Genomic DNA, 17412 nt, shown 5'->3' with positions numbered 1-17412 from the left:
CAACCACACAGCCACAGTGGCTCTATGAGCACTGGCGCCCCCAAAGGGGGGCCAGGGGGGCCATTTTTCCATTACATCTGCAGGCCTGGCTCTGCTCAGTTTGACTCAGTCCATCAGCTTCAAACTAAACTTCAAACCACATATTACATGAATAGTGTGGCTTTGATTTCACGTAAATGTTTGAGTGGTGGAGCAAGAGAGGCTAGAAAAGAGGGCAGTGAGCTGTAAGTTTGCAGTTTAGCAGTGACTTCAATGTACAGTGAAGGCCAAAGTTGTCAGTAAATAAAGGCCACTCTTATTGGTGCTCTGAGGGGCGGGGATTGAGGAGGGATCTCTGAGGAGCGAGTGAGGACACGCAAGTCTTTCTACCGGCTGATAGGCCCCCTACTGGATATCAGTTAGTAATTGGATGATTTAACTAATGTCATACATCAGAACATCAGTGGAGTTTCATACTGCAGCAATGACAGTTACTGTAACATATTAAACTCAAGTGTATTACTCTGAAGTTTTAGATTTTGTCTTCTGATTCATCATGTAGTTAAAATGTGCATGCCTGATTTTAGGTGAACACAAGGACCACAAACCACTTTCTTTATTTATTAAAAAAAAAAACTTTTCATGATCTGTTTTATACATGTGAAGTTTTACAACAGTTTCCACTGTTCAACAGAAACCATAATCACATTCTGAGTTACTGAAGAATGATTTCACAATCAAGTTATCAGTGAATACAGATGCAAATAATGGATAAATAATACAAATGCATTCTGCAAGTTGAAATGGCCGACACAGTACACAGTATAAATATAGAATGTAGCTTGTTATTTCTGTGCAGGTGTTTCTTAAATAGGTAACAGGCTACCAAGAGAAAACCATAAGCGCAGTTGTAACATTAAGGTTGGGGGTTAAAAAAAAAGTTTAGCCACTCATGAGGTAACGTGATTTTTTGTAATAGATTAAAACCAAAGCATTCAAGTTTAGTTGCTTTTCACAATTAACAGAGTCTTCAGGAAAATGAAATCCCTGGAAGTCCCTCACAGCTGACCTTTGACCTGACTGTGTAACAGGTATGGACTATAGTATAACTTTTGAAGTTTTTATGTCAAAAATGGCAGCTGTCCATAGGGTGCAAAAATCCTGTTGACAGTTGAAAATCTCCTGTAAACATATACCAGCAAAAAATAGCAATGTGAAATGTTCATTTTAGACTCATTTAACGTATAAATATTCATACTACTGATATTGCATATTATAATGTTAATAAAATAATAAACATAATCAACATATTGAAAACACTGTTAATCCAATGCAATAAGATGATACCCTTTTGATCACCTTGTTGTTTGAGTCAAAAACACCCTCTCACTTACCAGGAACCAGTGATGGCAGCAGTTACGGGACTGCTTTTGGAAACACTGGAGGATCTGGGAGATGAAGAGCTAAGGACCTTCAAGTGGTTTCTGCAGCATGATGAAATCCTCGAAGACATTCCAGCCATCCCAAAGAGCCATCTGGAGAAGGCTGACAGGCTGGACACACTAGATCTGATAGTACAAACTTACAATGAACAGTCTGTGAAGGTGGTCAAGAAAGTGTTGACAAAGATCAACAGGAATGATCTGGTGCAGGGTTTGTCCAACATCGACTCAGGACCCAAATGTAAGTCATTTAATCTGAAATCTGAACAAAAAGGAAGTTCTGGTTTAAATAACATGACATTCTTGGGACTTTCTTGATTCTTTCTTCATCTTTATGTAATTGTACATGATGTTGGAGAAATTTCAAAGGGAAGCATTTTCTACTTCTCTTCTTCAGCCTCCCACCAACAGCAACAGACAGAGGCTATGTCTACACTAATAAGTTCTCCATGGGGTTTAGCATAGTTTCAGAAATATTCTATATCCATAATACATGCATAAAAAAACATGACCATTCTCGTACGTGCGCCTGCAGAAACAGGAAGCTGATGGTTGCTGATTGGTTGCTTAGTTACTACTTACTCAGAGCAGGACAACAGTAGGAGGTCCGGCTGGGCATCGTCAGGTGTGGCTGACTGAGGTTCAGGCAGTGTCAGCAAGGATGGCCCACTGGTGCTCAGGTGTGGTGGGCTAGCTGACTCAAGCAAGCAAGGTGCAGGGTAATGAACCAAAGGCCAATTGATTGGAGTGCAGGCTGGATGCTTGTAGTTTGTGGCATAGGCAGTTGCCAGCATGGTGAGGTGCAGGCTGAAGGTTAGCAGGCCAGAGCAAAGGCTGGTAGCTAGAAGGCTGGAGTGAAGGCTCAAGGCTAGCACACTGGGAATCACAAGCTTTAGTAAAATCATCTGCCTACCCAGGTTGCAATTTCCTCAACCAAGGCTTTGAAAACACTTCCTGCCGTGCGATTGACAAGGCTGCCTTCCTGACCTCACCATTGGAGGCATATTTCCAGTGCAAAAAACGAAAAGTTGTACGTTGCTTCATATAGACCCCTACAAACAAGATCCATCTGCTGGGTTTATTATTGGTCAGTACATTCTGTCACAATCATGAGGGAGAGTGGAACCAGCAGAAGGATCCAGATGCAGCCATACAAGTCAGAGGGATGATTTCAGTGCTCAAATAGAGTTTGAAATAGAAAAAACACAAAGCAAAAAACAACAAGGCAACTAGGATGTACTGTCAGGGGGTGAACAAAATTAGGATGATTAAACAGCTGGAGGACTGATGAGCACAGTGGGGACAGGTGAGCAGGTGGGTGGGGAAGGTCAGGTGATGGGGAAAGAAGGGAAAATCCAAGTGCATCAGGTGGACAAGAACAGCAGTAGTCTGAGGAAGTGGGCATGTGGCTGGGTGGAGGCAAACAAAGGCAAAATGTGACAGATAACTACAAAGCACACTGTGAGCTCATAATTTCACCAAGACAGCACAATTTTAAATGTGATTATTTTAATTCAATAAAATGTTAAGAAATGTTTAAGCATCACAGCCCGGATCTGCACTATATAAAGCTAAAGGAATAGCATTGACACTTCTGGAAGAAGCTTATGCTTAATCAGATCAATACCACTCTCGTGTGTGATTAAACTGTGTTCATCTGTTCTAATATAAGCTGCAGATATTAGCAATCCTTACTAACTAGCTAACTATATTAATTAGAAACCTTGCACTTTGTCCAACAGCAAGTGGCACAGCTAACTACTTTCTTTTGTGTTGTTACATTTTGTTAGAAAAAATATCTGTTCAGGACTGGAATATTCATTCTGTGGGAGCCAAGCTGCTGCTTACAGGAAAATTCCAGGATTTTTTTAAACCTGGGCCTTATATTTACATTTTTGGTGCATAAATGTTTAATACTGACCAAAAGTTTTGAAATCACTCCAGTAGATTGTCTCAGCTGGCAGCAGCAACAAAGCTGCAATGACTGCAACCATCTATGACTGTCAAAGTTACATCCACCAAAAGTGCTTGTTTTTGTCACTGAAAGGCTGGTGGTTGTTCTTCTCGGTGTTAACATTACAGAAACAATTCCTACCGGAAAAGACATTTTTGTTAGAGGGTACGATTCTTAGTGAAACCAGAAACACAAGTCTCGCTCTGAAGGAACTGCCACCAAGAATTAATTTCCAAAGTCAGGCAACAATTCCGATGAGGCAACAACTACAACACACCTCGCAACATTTCAGAGCGAGACTACTTGAATGAGACTGTTTGTGGTTACAGAAAGGATCTCAAATAAGGTCTCTCTCTGGAGGAATTTCCTCAATGTTGTCAGATACTTAGAATAGCAACCTCAGCCTGTCAGTGACAAAAACAAGTACTTTTAGTGGACTTAACTTTGACAGTACATTCCACTTGTGCGTAGGAATATGGATGTACGGTTGAGGGAATGTAATGCCAAAGGAAAAGGCTGTTTAACTGCAACATAAGGCACAAAAAATGTTAAAAACATAGCGTACACTTTAACTTTATTTTAGGTTGTTAAAATTCGTCTTGCTGCTGGTACAGTTTCAGCAGTAAAAAAGCCCTGCTTCCTGCCGGTGCTGCGCATTACTTCTCCACATCAACAGAGAGCTGACGGTTATCTACTGCAGGTAACACACTGACTAAGGGACAAGTACTTCATACAAGCCTACATCAAAAGACCTAAACTATCCCTTTAAGTATGAATCTTTTACACACCAAAACATGTAAATATAGGGCCCAAATGTAAAAATACTGGAATCCCCCTCTAATCAAAGTGACATTAGCAGCTCTTTGTCTTTGGGAACTTGCATCAGATAGCAATAGGTTTGCCAACAGTTACTTCCTCTTTATTTTTTTTTCTCTTGTTAAAGTGAGGCACACTGATGGAAATCAAAATCTGACCACTGTGTTGCTTGTCCATATTATTTTCTATAGTTAGCGTATGAACCATCAACAATGAGAACAAATAACATTTTCCATTTGTATATTATAAAATATATAATATTATGACTAAATAGCTCTACATTACACAATACTGCTCCTTTATTTCTCTGTCTTCAAGGATCATTGTGTCAAGCTTAGAATGAAAAGATTGATCGATGTAGCAAATGTAGCTAAGCTGGGCAGGACTTAAAATATGTTTGATTGGATGCTACATGTGAAATGACATATGTGAATCCTTTTGTAGATATACAGATTGATTAATTGTTCTTACTGAATGTTCATTTGTTTTTGCATAGATTCGCCCAAGCATAAACCTGACCCTCCAGAACTCATTGAATCATACCAGAGCACACTCCAATCACACCTCCAGAATAGGTTTATGTGTGCACAAGAAGGGTGGACAGACAGGGTGGACAAAAAGCATCTAGATGATATCTACACCGAGCTCTACATCACATATGGGACAACTGTAAACATCAACAGGGAGCATGAGGTCAGGCAGGTTGAGATGGCATCAAAAGAACCAGGAGGAACAGAGCAACCAGTTCAACCCAACGATATCTTCAAACACCCTTCTGGAAAAAACACGCATGTAAGAACAGTTCTGACCACTGGGATTGCAGGAGTTGGTAAAACGTTCCTTGTACACAAATTCATCCTGGACTGGGCTGAAGGACGAGCCAATCAAGATGTGCATCTCTCATTCCCCTTCACCTTCCGCCAGCTGAGTTTACTGAGGAGGAGAAGGTTTCGTTTTGCTGAGCTCATTCATGAATGTATCAGGGAAACTAAAGACATCAGGGAGGAGGACCTTAATGACATATTTACAAAACTACAGGGTTCAGGGAATACCAACTATGACAAGAGCAAATTTAAACTTCTGTTTGTGCTTGATGGGCTGGATGAAAGCCGCCTTCAGCTCGACTTCACTTCAAACAAAAATCCCACTATTGATGTGACACAGGCAGTTGGAGTAGAAGTCCTGCTGACGAGCCTCATCAAAGGTGAACTGCTCCCCTCTGCTCGCCTCTGGATAACCACACGACCAGCAGCAGCCAATCAGATCCCTCTTGACTTCATTGACATCATGACAGAGGTGAGAGGGTTCACTGATCCACAGAAGGAGGAGTACTTCAGGAAAAGATTCAGAGATGAGGAGGTGGCCAATAGAATCCTCTGCCACGTCAAGACATCACAAAGCCTCCACATCATGTGCCACATCCCAGTCTTCTGCTGGATCACTGCCACAGTTCTAGAGGACATGTTGAAAACCAGTGACAAAGAAGAGCTGCCCAAGAGCCTGACTGAGTTGTACACAGAATTCTTGGTGTTCCAGATCAGACAGACGAAAATGAAGTATAGCACAGAGAAGAGCATCCAATACATTCAATCACTTGCAAAACTTGCTTTTCATCAACTGGAAAAGGGGAACCTGATCTTCTATGAAAGAGATCTCAAAGAGAGTGGCATTGATTTCAATGAAGCCTCTGTGTACTCAGGAGTGTTCACACAGATCTTTAAAAAAGAGCACCACTGTAAGAAGAACAAGGATGAGGACAAGATGTTCAGCTTTGTCCATCTGAGCATTCAGGAGTTTTTGGCTGCTGTTTATGTGGTGCAGTCACTCATTAACAAAAACAAAAACGTAATGGCCAAACAACAACACAAATTCCAAAGTGTGCAGATGTTTTTCAGTAAACCATCTGTAGCGCAGGTCCAAAGAATGGCTATTGACAAGGCTTTACAGAGTCTAGATGGACACCTGGACATGTTCCTCCGCTTCCTCCTGGGTCTCTTCCTGGAGACCAATCAGAACAGCCTACAAGACCTTCTCAAACAGACAATAAGTACATCAGAGGCCAATCAGGAAACAGTGCAGTACATCAAGAAAAAGATCCGGGAGGATTCATCTGCTGAGAGATGCATCAACCTGTTCCACTGTCTGAATGAGCTCAAGGACCATTCTCTAGTGGAGGAGATTCAGCACTATTTGACTTCAGGAAGTCTGTCGACATACAAACTATCTCAGGCTCAGTGGTCAGCTCTGGTCTTCATCTTAATGACATCAGTAAAAGACCTTGACGTGTTTGACCTCAGGAAGTACGCTGCTTCAGAGAGAGGTCTGTTGAGGTTGCTGCCAGTGGTCAAGAAGGCTCATGTATTCTTGTAGGTTTATAGACAATATTATCATTATTATAACTTTATGATTGTTTTTATTTTTTAACTTTTTAAGCCTGTAAAGTCTTGAATGCGGTGATAATTGACCACCACAGTTTCTGACTAAATCACAGTTACAATTGCACATAGCCAGCTATCAGACCTTTTAAATGGCAGGCATTCAGACTTGTCATAGCAGGAAAGCACAGATGTAACTAATTTTATCAGTTCCATCAAGTGTAAAACTAAGCCATGACTGTGTATCTGCTGTCGCTGTGTTGTCCTTCTGAGAGTATAATTAATGTTGCTTCAGGGCTATCAATTTAACTTACGAGACAGCGATGAAGTCCATATTTGGAGCAAATCATTGTGGCTGAATAGGTACACAGAAAGTGTACGACTCTCACTCAGGAGACTGGGGATCATATCCCATTTGGAACATGATATTATTACTGTACCATTCACTTATTGTTATTATTTACTTGTTCCATTTCTTTTCACTTTTCTGATGCAGTTTGGTTAGGTTTAGGCAACAAAAATACTAGATTAGGTTAGGGTTAGCGTTAAACGTATTTCAAAGGACAGCTCTTCCTATGTGCACTCCCATGTAACGGACTTGCAAAGCTATGGCATTACAAAAACATGATTGGTAAATTGCAATGGTCGTCCTGGGGCAACATTAATCATGATTAAGATTATGAACGCATAGATATCAGATTATGCAAGCCATCACAGTGGGCCAGCATGCACAATAGCAGGACCTCTGGAACTAACGCCTCTAAATGAAATGCATTTATTATGAACGTCTTCAATTTCACTTGTGCATTTCCTACTATGGAAAAGATCTATTGTGGTTTTGGCTAACTTCATATCTTTCACTCATTCTTCTTCAGGTTGAGTGGCTGTAACTTGTCAGAGAGAAGCTGTGAAGCTCTGGCCTCAGTCCTCAGCTCCCAGTCCTCCAGTTTGAGAGAACTGGACCTGAGCAACAACAATTTGCAGGATTCAGGAGTGAAGCTGCTTTCTGTTGAACTGGAGAACCCACACTGTAGACTGGAAACTTTTAGGTCAACTTACGACTATTTTACAACAGTTTGTAATTCACTTTATTTGTGATTCACTTTACATATTTTATGGTTGCACTCTTTGAAGGGTGGAAGTAACAATTGTTTGATAAAAATGCATTTCAAAAAAATGTTTAAAAATTTTGTGTTAAATTATCAAGTGATTTGATTAATTTGAAGCCACTTTGATTAAATCAGTTAAAATATATATGATAAAAAAATAAAACAGGGCAATGTTTTACAATTTCCCCCGTTTCACATTCCTCATTCACAACATGTTTATGGCATTTATCATTTAATAAATGTGGCCTCAATGGTCTGGGATAATCAACTGGGCTGTGTTACTGTCTACCATTCATCATTCTCACCACCCAACTGACATTAATGTTTACAGCAAGTTACTTCTGCCCAAAATGTCCCTCAAATGCTTTTTCCTACTTACTTTTACCACTTACAGCCTCCATGTGTGAATAAACTTGTTTAAGCAGATTTTGTGTAAACATTCCATAGCAGAGTACGAGGAGGAACTGTGTCGACAACGGAAAGCACTGGAGGATGTTAACAAGCCTGAAGTCCTGTTCCACAGAGCAGACATGGCTGACATGGTGACATTGATCACAACTGTGCTACCAAACTGCCAAGTGCAGCCTTTACTGGATACACTCGAAAGCATCGGTGTGAGCTCATTAGAAGATCAGGGGTTTGTGGAGCTGGACAACCTCAAAGGTGTCTTGAAGAAAGTGGAATTGAGGAGGCTTCTCGCTCGTGCCAAGGCTCTGATCAGCCCTGCAGAAAGAAATTACTCAGAACACGAGTCGTATCTCAGCTCTCCTGCAGGCTTCTCTTCATCACAGGCTACGCCACGACTTCAGCCTTGTGTCAAAGCTTTTACTTGCTCTCCAGCCTTGTCCGGGAATTCAGGGGCAGGATTTGAGGATGGGACTCTTCCAAACTCTCCTGAAAGCTCACAGTCAGCTCTGAGAATCAGCACCTCCACTAATGCAAATACAAATGTTGACAACTTGACAACCTCCACCAGTAACAGTGATATGCTACTATCAATGCTGGACCATGACTGGCACTTTAACTTCTGCATACCTTGGAATTCGATGCCATCACACATTAAAGAAACTCTGGAGAAGCAAGAACATCCGTCTGCTAAAGACAGAAGAGAGGTGATCAGGATGGTCACTGCAGAAGTCCTGGCAGTGTGCAAATGCCCACAAAAGAAACACTTGAGGGAAATTGCTCGCAAGATGGTGTTCGCTTATCCTAAATCATTCAAGGACGTCATTGAGGGTCAAGTAGTAGGCAGCGGCTATGATTCCCTTACAAAACAACTGCAGTGCAGAGTGGACAACTGCAGACGAGCACAGCCAGTGATGATCACGCCAACCAGCTCTGGACGGAAAAGAAGACAGCAGAAGAACGTTTATGGATGTGTCAACCCTGATCCGCTTTCAGAGGAAGCGGTGCAGCGAAGCTCCTCTGTGATATCCAGTCTGCAAATACATGTGGGGAATTATATCATGCTGTGCTGATGCTGTTACTCCACTTCAAGGAAGACGAAAGCAAGATTTTTGTCCAAGCTGAAGACACCTGCGTGTCAGCTGAAGTCCGGCGAGACGATCTACCTCCAAATCCATGCACTGTGGTGTTTGGAGACAGCCCACTGACGACGGGAGAGTTCATGGTGGCGGTGGATCAAGTGGTTGTGATGGAAAGAATCTCCACGTTCACCGGTGCGATAGCTGCCACGTTCATGATGTACTACGTCATGAATATTGACTACCCTGCTGAGGTTTGCACCACCCTGGAGTTCCTTCAGAGATGTATATTCAGAATCAACCCTGACAGGAGGCCAGGAGAAAAGAAAACGTTTGGCTGTCAACCCAAAGGTCCTTTCACTCATATCCAACATCTCAGAGAACAACTGAACAGGGGGACAGATGCAAGAATCAACCAAGGTACACGATACAAGAATCGACCAAGATGGCTATCCCACAAGGCAATGCTACACATTTTACGGTGGTGAAATAAGTGTTCTTTGTGCGCATTGTTAATTTCTCTACGGGGAACATTTAAGAAGTGAATCGGTGATGTCAGACACCAGTTTACTACTCGATGTTTGTGCTGGTCTGATGCTGTACGCCAGTCATGAGCAAGATGTTCAGCATGATGCCTGCAAGTATTGTTGTGTTCAAATAATGGCAGTTTTGATTAAAAAAAAAAAAAAATTAAAAGAAGGGGCGGCTGTGGATCCGGGGGAAGAGCCAGCATCTTGTTATTGGAAGGTCGCTGGTTCGATTCCCCTGGTCTGCATGTCAAAGTGTCCTTGGGCGAGATACTGAACCCCAAACTGCTCCTGATGTGCTGGTCGGCACCTTGCATGGTAGCCATCACCATCAGTGTATGAATGTATGAATTACTGTGAGTCACTTTGGACAAAAGCGTCTGCTAAATGCCCTAAAATGTCAAATGTAAATACAATGCCCACTGACTAAATTATCAAGTTTTTAACTCTAGACTTGCAGGCCTGGCCTCTTCTTGAGCCTATTTGACTTGGCAGTGGCAAATAGAGACAGAGGAATGAGAGAACTCATCCTGTAGACAGAAAAAGTCAAAAGTCAAATTTCTATTTCTTGTATTTTGATAGGGTGTAAGTAACAAAAATTGCTTGCTGTATACAATCTCAGTGGGGTGTTTGGAATGATGAATGGTTGACAGAAACACAGCCCAGTTGATTATCAGAGCAACACTGTTTGAAATAAAATGTCAATCAAGTTTATGAAATCACTTAACAGTTTATTACTCCATTTTCAATTCACATACATTCCATCACCTCCATCATTAATTCATAAGCATTTCCATTTTGTTACTTCCACCCTTGAGGCCACTTTCCTTAAATAATGAATGGTAATTTTTCATTGTCAGTTATGAATGATGAATATAAGATGGGGGAATGATAAAACAGGGCTGTTTTCATCATATCATGACCGTTTTAATTGAGTTGGCTTGAGATGACTCAATGATCACTTGATCAGTTTTACAAATTTTTGCCTCTCTATTTTTCACTTCACATGTGTTTCCATCACCTCCATTTTTACAAATTAATTGTTGTTACTTTCACCCCTCATAGAACTCTGCTTTGGTCTCTTTTGTGGCAATAACTAAACATAGTTTTACTATAGAGCAAAAATACAATATGTTTGTATTTGTGTGTCTATGGGTGTAGAGGTTTGAAGCTAAGCTTACTGTGACCAATTTAATTTCTGATTCCTTTTCAGGCTTAGTGGCTGTAAGCTGTCTGAGAGAAGCTGTGAAGCTCTGGCCTCAGTCCTCAGCTCCCAGTACTCCAGTCTAAGAGAGCTGGACCTGAGTAACAACAACCTGCAGGATTCGGGAGTGAAGCTGCTTTCTGTTGGACTGATGAGTCCAAAGTGTAGACTGGAAACTCTAAGGTATTCATTCACTGTACTTATCACCCACCTTCAATGCAGTACTGAGTTCCCTCTCAACACAGCTTAACAACCATTCATGCCCAAGCAACCCAAATGAAGGCCAGTTGGGTCAAGGACCCACAAGCGGTCCAATTCCGATACCTGAACTGCTTGTTTCAAGACATTACGTATTTAAACTGAATGGTATGCCTTTACTATTATTTAACTTGAACTTTTTAATGCTCTGTTATATACCTTTTTATTTAAAATTTTCAGGTTGGATGTGTGTAACCTTTCAGAGAAAAGCTGTGAAGCTCTGGCCTCGGTCCTCAGTTCCCAGTCCTCCAGTCTGCGAAAGCTAGACCTAAGTAACAATGATGTGCAGGATTCAGGAGTGAAGCTGCTCTGCACTGGACTAGGGAGTCCACACTGCAGACTGGAAACTCTCAGGTCAGGAATCCTGATTTTGAATATTTAAATCTTACTTTATATGCAGCTTTATGTCAGGGAATGTACCTAATGTCACACAACATTCTCTTCTTACATACTCATATATATATATTTTTTTTTACACATTTTAATGACCAAAATTACATTATGAAAGAGAATTCTGATCATTATGTAGCAAGCTTAATCAAGAAAGAGAGAGAAGATTATATAGCAGTGGCCACAGTGTGTTTTTCTGGTACATGGTACCACCAGACATACTAAGAGCTTTAGAGTAAAACCATGGCCCTCTCATGTATGTGTAGGTTGTCAGGCTGCCTGGTCACAGAGGAAGGCTGTGCTTCTTTGACCTCAAGTCTAAGTTCCAACCCCTCCCATCTGAGAGAGCTGGACCTGAGCTACAATCATCCAGGAGACTCAGGGGTCAAGCTCCTGTTGGCTGGAAAGGAGGATCCACAGTGGAGACTGGACACTCTCTGGTATGGCTTTATATAAAACAGTCATACTGATTAGTTGAGAAAAATGATCTCATATGTAACAAGGTTATGACTTTTATTGCCTAACCTAACTGTCTGATTTTTTTTTCATCTCTCCAGTGTGGACCATATTGGCATGTGCTGGTTGAAATCTAGTCTGAGGAAGTGTAAGTGTGTATACTGTTGACTAACAATCTTCTCACACTAAGTCCCGTTCATTCAAAAATGGACAGAAGTTTTGTATGAATGCTAAGCTGTGACACATTTGGGAAGCAAGGCTTGGGTCTGTTAGGGCTGTCACTTTTTATTCAAATGGGGGAAATCAAATCTTAATCTGTAACAGGGGCAAAATAAGAATCAAAAATAAACAAAACATGGAAGTTCCCCTTAGCAGCTTTAAAGGGATAGTTCGGATTTTTTGACATGAAGTTGTATGACATCCTCACCATCAGTGTCGTGCATCAGCAGTGACTTTTCCCCCACTGCGTCCTGTGAGCCGAGGTCTGTCCCGCTGTTGTTGCTGAAGAAAGCAGTTCTGGCTAGTTTGCGGGGTCACGAAGATAAAGCGTTTTGCTTCAAAAAACAATATCCGTTCAAAAGAGTAAAACATTTGCATCACAAAATCGTTTACGACAAAAAAGTCAGACCTCACGATCACCTGGCACTATTTCCCCTCCCTTCGTATCACTGCGCGCTTCCGCCTGTTGACAAACCGCACCGCTCCGTCAGCTGTTTCACGGTGTTTACATGCTCGGATGTGCGAGAGAGCTAACGAGAGAGCTAACGTGAGTACTAGCGAGATTATTAGACAAGAGGATATATAAAAATGGTGCGGATTTGCGATTATCCGGGTTGCAACAACAAAGATCACACCAAGTCGCCGTATATATTTCACCGCTTTCCTGTCACGGACATTGCTATTAGGCAACTTTGGCTTCTTGCCATAGGCTTGAACATTGAAGCGAGACTGCCAAGGGTGAAAAAGCTTCGTGTGTGTAGTGCACACTTCAGCAAGGACGATTATGTTCCTACACGCCCAGGAAAGAGGAAGAAACATGTTTTGAAGAGCGCTGCTGTGCCACGACCCCAGGTAAGAACAACTATCTACAAGCTAAAGATGGTGCCTTTTTATATGATGACTGTTATTATTATTGTCAGCAACTATGTACTGTCTGTACAGGTCCAACTTCAGCTTGGACCACTTCTCTGTCTCTCTCCCCTCTCTCTGCCCGTTCTAACTCCCATTTGACGAAGCTCGGTGTCTGTGTATTCGGGTTCATAAAGATATCCCTTTGGCTCTGTGGTAAAAGGAATGTCTTCATCACTCGTTTCGTAGTCAGACATATTTACGTTTACCATCCGAGCATGTAAACACCGTGAAACAGCTGATGGAGCGGTGCGGTGTGTCAACAGGCGGAAGCGCGCAGTGATACGAAGGGAGGGGAAATAGTGCCAGGTGATCGTGAGGTCTGACTTTTTTGTCGTAAACGATTTTGTGATGCAAATGTTTTACTCTTTTGAACGGATATTGTTTTTTGAAGCAAAACGCTTTATCTTCGTGACCCCGCAAACTAGCCATAACTACTTTCTTCAGCAACAACAGCGGGACAGACCTCGGCTCACAGGACGCAGTGGGGGAAAAGTCACTGCTGATGCACGACACTGATGGTGAGGATGTCATACAACTTCATGTCAAAAAATCCGAACTATCCCTTTAAGTAGTAAACAAAGATTCAGATTTTCGAAATTTAAACTTCATCTTTCCCTCCTCCTAAAATTTCAAGTGGCATTACTGTTGGCACCACTGTCACAATCACAGCATTAGCAACAGGGCTATCACTAACAGCCTGGCTTGTGTCCAAAACAGAAAACAGCCATAAGAATCCCAATTTAACCTAGAAACCCTGATCTCAGTGCTATGAAAAGGCAGAGTAGACCTGAGAACACCTGATGGCATTAATAAGTAGGCAGGTTTTGTTACTTACTGATCTAGTAAAAAGATTGCTGGTTTTGCACCGTCTTAAGTCCAGTTGCCTACAATACAGCACTTAGATTTACCATGACCTGGATGACTGAGAACCTTCATCAACATGCAAGATTTGTTGCTCTGATAACATATTAAACCAGCTTCCTGTGTATTGTACCTGGATTGGCTGTTATTTACTTGCTGTCCCTTGAGAAAAAGAAAAAAAATTTCCACAAATAAAATAAAATAAATTAAACCAGCCTCGAAGACCCAAAAGGTACTGTCAACATTCTAATCTAGATAACATTACAGGGCATTGGAGTCACTGCGCTCTTCCTCTACGTCATCTGCAGAGCTACTGCTGCTATTACCTTCAGCAGCTGAATGTACAAGTAATTTTGAAGAATTTGGATACTGTATTTTTTCGGGATTCTTCTCTTTTAAAGGGTGTTACAACCCAGCTCACTAGGGAAAAGGAAGCAACATAAAACCACATGTTATGGTTGAAATATAAATAATTTATTTGCCAAAGTTTAAACCAAATGAGAATAATACAAAACGGAAGACGCTGAAAGGGGGGAAAAGGCCGATGGATGCTGCCCAAATCAACAAATAAATAAAACAAAAAAAGGACTCCGAAATCCGGAGCTATGTCTGCTTAACAAGGAAAACATTGAAAATAAACCTACGTAGACCTCGTCTGGTAATGGTGGTAAAACAGAAATACAAAATGAAGAGCACCCCTAATACTGTTGAAACTAACACAGAAAACCAACTAATGAGTGTGATCTCAGTAATAAAATACTAACCCTGGCCCAGTCCCCCGACACAAGCCACAATCAACAATACAGAGCATATAACCGTCCGAATCAAGCGAGACGAACTGGCCACAGGGATCAGCAGCCGCGACTGGCAAGCTGGCAGACCATTTAAAAACTCAGTCCCTGATTGCTGACTTCGGATTGGCGCGCCGGATTGGCGCGCCGGACGGAGCCACACCAATCAGAAACCGCCACTGGAACCATAGACGAGGGAGGAGCCTGATCTGGAGCCGGAGAGCAACTGAGCAGGAGAGGGAGACCAAACGGGACAAAACACATACACACACCACTTCTGTGTTGTACAGGAAGCCAGTCTAGGCTTATTTTGTCGGACTTCATTTCATTACTAACGTTAGCTACCATTACTCTCTGTAAGGGGAGCGGGGAGAGGCACTGAGACGAGACAATCAAGAATGCATAAAGTCACATCCTTTGGACTGTCGTGTAAAATCCAACACGAGTCCTTCATAAAGAAATCCACATTCCAGCAGCATTAAACAACTTTAACAAGTTGTCCACAGGCTTGTATTGTTATGCTTGTACAGACATTACAATCTGCTCACAAATGACCAATAACATAACAATTATCACATGTAAATTGTTACAAATTGTTACATAGAGCACCTTTAACTTTTCAGGCCTAGACTTTATATTGTCAGCTTTGTTATTCATGTTGCACCATTTTCTTCTATGCCTGTTCAAACTGCAAGCAATGCTGTCAACAAGTCTATTCATTTCCTGTGACACTGATGAGTCAACAACAGTTGACTGCTCACTGGGTCAGTGTTACGACAAAGTTAAAGAAACATTATATGCAGAAATGTGCATTTTGTGCTATATGCTGCTCTTACAGTTTCTAAGTGCAACACAAGTGTCGTGAATACAAATCCCAGGTTTCTGTAATAATTTGTCAGATGTAATGTAACGTTACGTGCTTAACCTCTAAACCTCTGTTGAAATGGCCTGACTTGGCTAATGTTAAAAAACTAATGAGCTGACAACTTTGCTAACACAGCCAAACATAAAGCAAGAGCAACAACACAAGACATGTAGCTTCGCAAGCCAGATAATATTTTTTACTATTCAACAGCATCAAGTCCAGCACGACGACTGTCTGTAGCTTTTATTCAGTGAAGCTATCACCAATGACAACAAAAATCCTGTCTTAGAGTTACTCATCTCTTGCCTCTCACTCGGCTGCTGTCTTTTTCTCGTCTTAGCTTCCTCTGTCAACATCCTCTTTGGTCTCTTCACTTCTGTCATGATGTCTGTAGAGGCCGTTGAGCCTGGTTCCATTGCCCACGTGCTCCTCCTGGTGGTCCACAGCTGCTGTCATAACGATGTTAACTGTCGGTGGTGTTCCGAACAGGGTCGGCTAACAGAGGGGGGACCCCACTGCATGCCCTACTGTCTGAACAGTCAACCCAGCTATTGTTGTTTTCCTAACTAGTGCAAAATGAAGAAAATTTGCAGGCTGTGCTAAGTGGAAAATCATGATAAACAAACCATCTGCCATGTACTGTCTATATATGTATGTTTCTGTGTGGAATATGTACAGACAATAAAGATTATCTATCTAATGTAACAAAGCATTTTGGCCTTGACGCCGAACATGTAAAAATCATATCAAAAGATAAGGCTGTTTGCTAACCTTTCTGTATATTGCTGTCTCAGATACCTGTGAGCTAACCCTGGACCCAAACACAGCAAACACATACCTCCGTCTGTCTGAGGACAACAGAACAGTGACACTGATGAGAGAGAAGCAGCAAGATCCTCATCACCGTGAGAGATTCCAGCACTGGAAACAGCTGCTCTGTACAAATGGTCTGACTGGCCGCTGTTACTGGGAAGTGGAGAGGAAAGGGTGGGTGTCTGTGGGAGTGACTTACAGAGGAATCGGAAGGAGAGGAGAAGGTGCCGACTGCTGCCTCGGCCTGAGTGACATGTCTTGGAGTGTGTGCTGCACTCATAACCATTACTCTGCCTTTAACAATAACAGAATGACGACCATATGTACGACCACCTCTGTTTCTGACAGAGTAGGAGTGTACCTGGACTGGCCTGCTGGCACTCTGTCCTTCTACCAAATCTGCTCTGAGACACTGATCCACCTCCACACCTTCCACTGCACATTCACTGAACCTCTCTATCCTGTGTTTGGGTTTGAGTACATGATTAGGTTAGACTCCACCGTGTCTCTGTCAGATGTAGGAGGGGAAAGTTGCCTCCCGTAGACAAACGCAACTGCTGAAACAAAACCATACAAGAGCAACCCCCCGAAAAAAACTTTTTTCATGTGACTGATCGATCACAATGTGTTAATGTACTCTGTATAGAGTGAAATGATCAAGGTTGTAACATAACTTGTGCAAGGATATGGACAATTGTGTGAGGGATCCTTATGGCAGACCACTTTATTTTCTCTGTCACTTTTGGTCACACATCCACCCTGCTGTAACACTCTTGTGGGTCTTGGTTGTCACTGTTTGACACGACAACAGTACTTGGAAGCTGGAAAGCTTTGATACCTAATGTTTGTACATGTTTTATGTAATGTACCAGGGCTAACTTGAGCCAGTGTTTTTCTTTCCAAATGTTCAAACATGATAATGAAATAAAAGTTAGTGTCCAACAAAGTTGCACATTC

The 17412-nt window shown here is 41.9% G+C and overlaps 1 protein-coding gene across 1 annotated transcript; it reads left to right on the top strand.

Moving 5' to 3' along the window:
* The first annotated feature begins 1382 nt into the window (after positions 1-1382).
* On the top strand, positions 1383-17395 carry LOC141019080 (NACHT, LRR and PYD domains-containing protein 3-like). The gene is made up of 8 exons (XM_073493876.1): positions 1383-1662; positions 4688-6557; positions 7442-7615; positions 10900-11073; positions 11329-11502; positions 11805-11978; positions 12096-12142; positions 16437-17395. Exons 1-8 carry the CDS (start codon positions 1386-1388, stop codon positions 16997-16999), a joined length of 3453 nt encoding a protein of 1150 aa, XP_073349977.1. The 5' UTR covers positions 1383-1385; the 3' UTR covers positions 17000-17395.
* Positions 17396-17412: the final 17 nt, after the last annotated feature.

Source organism: Pagrus major, chromosome 23 (assembly GCF_040436345.1).
Source record: "Pagrus major chromosome 23, Pma_NU_1.0".
NCBI lineage: Eukaryota > Metazoa > Chordata > Actinopteri > Spariformes > Sparidae > Pagrus > Pagrus major.
This window is presented reverse-complemented; position numbering and strand designations above follow the sequence as displayed.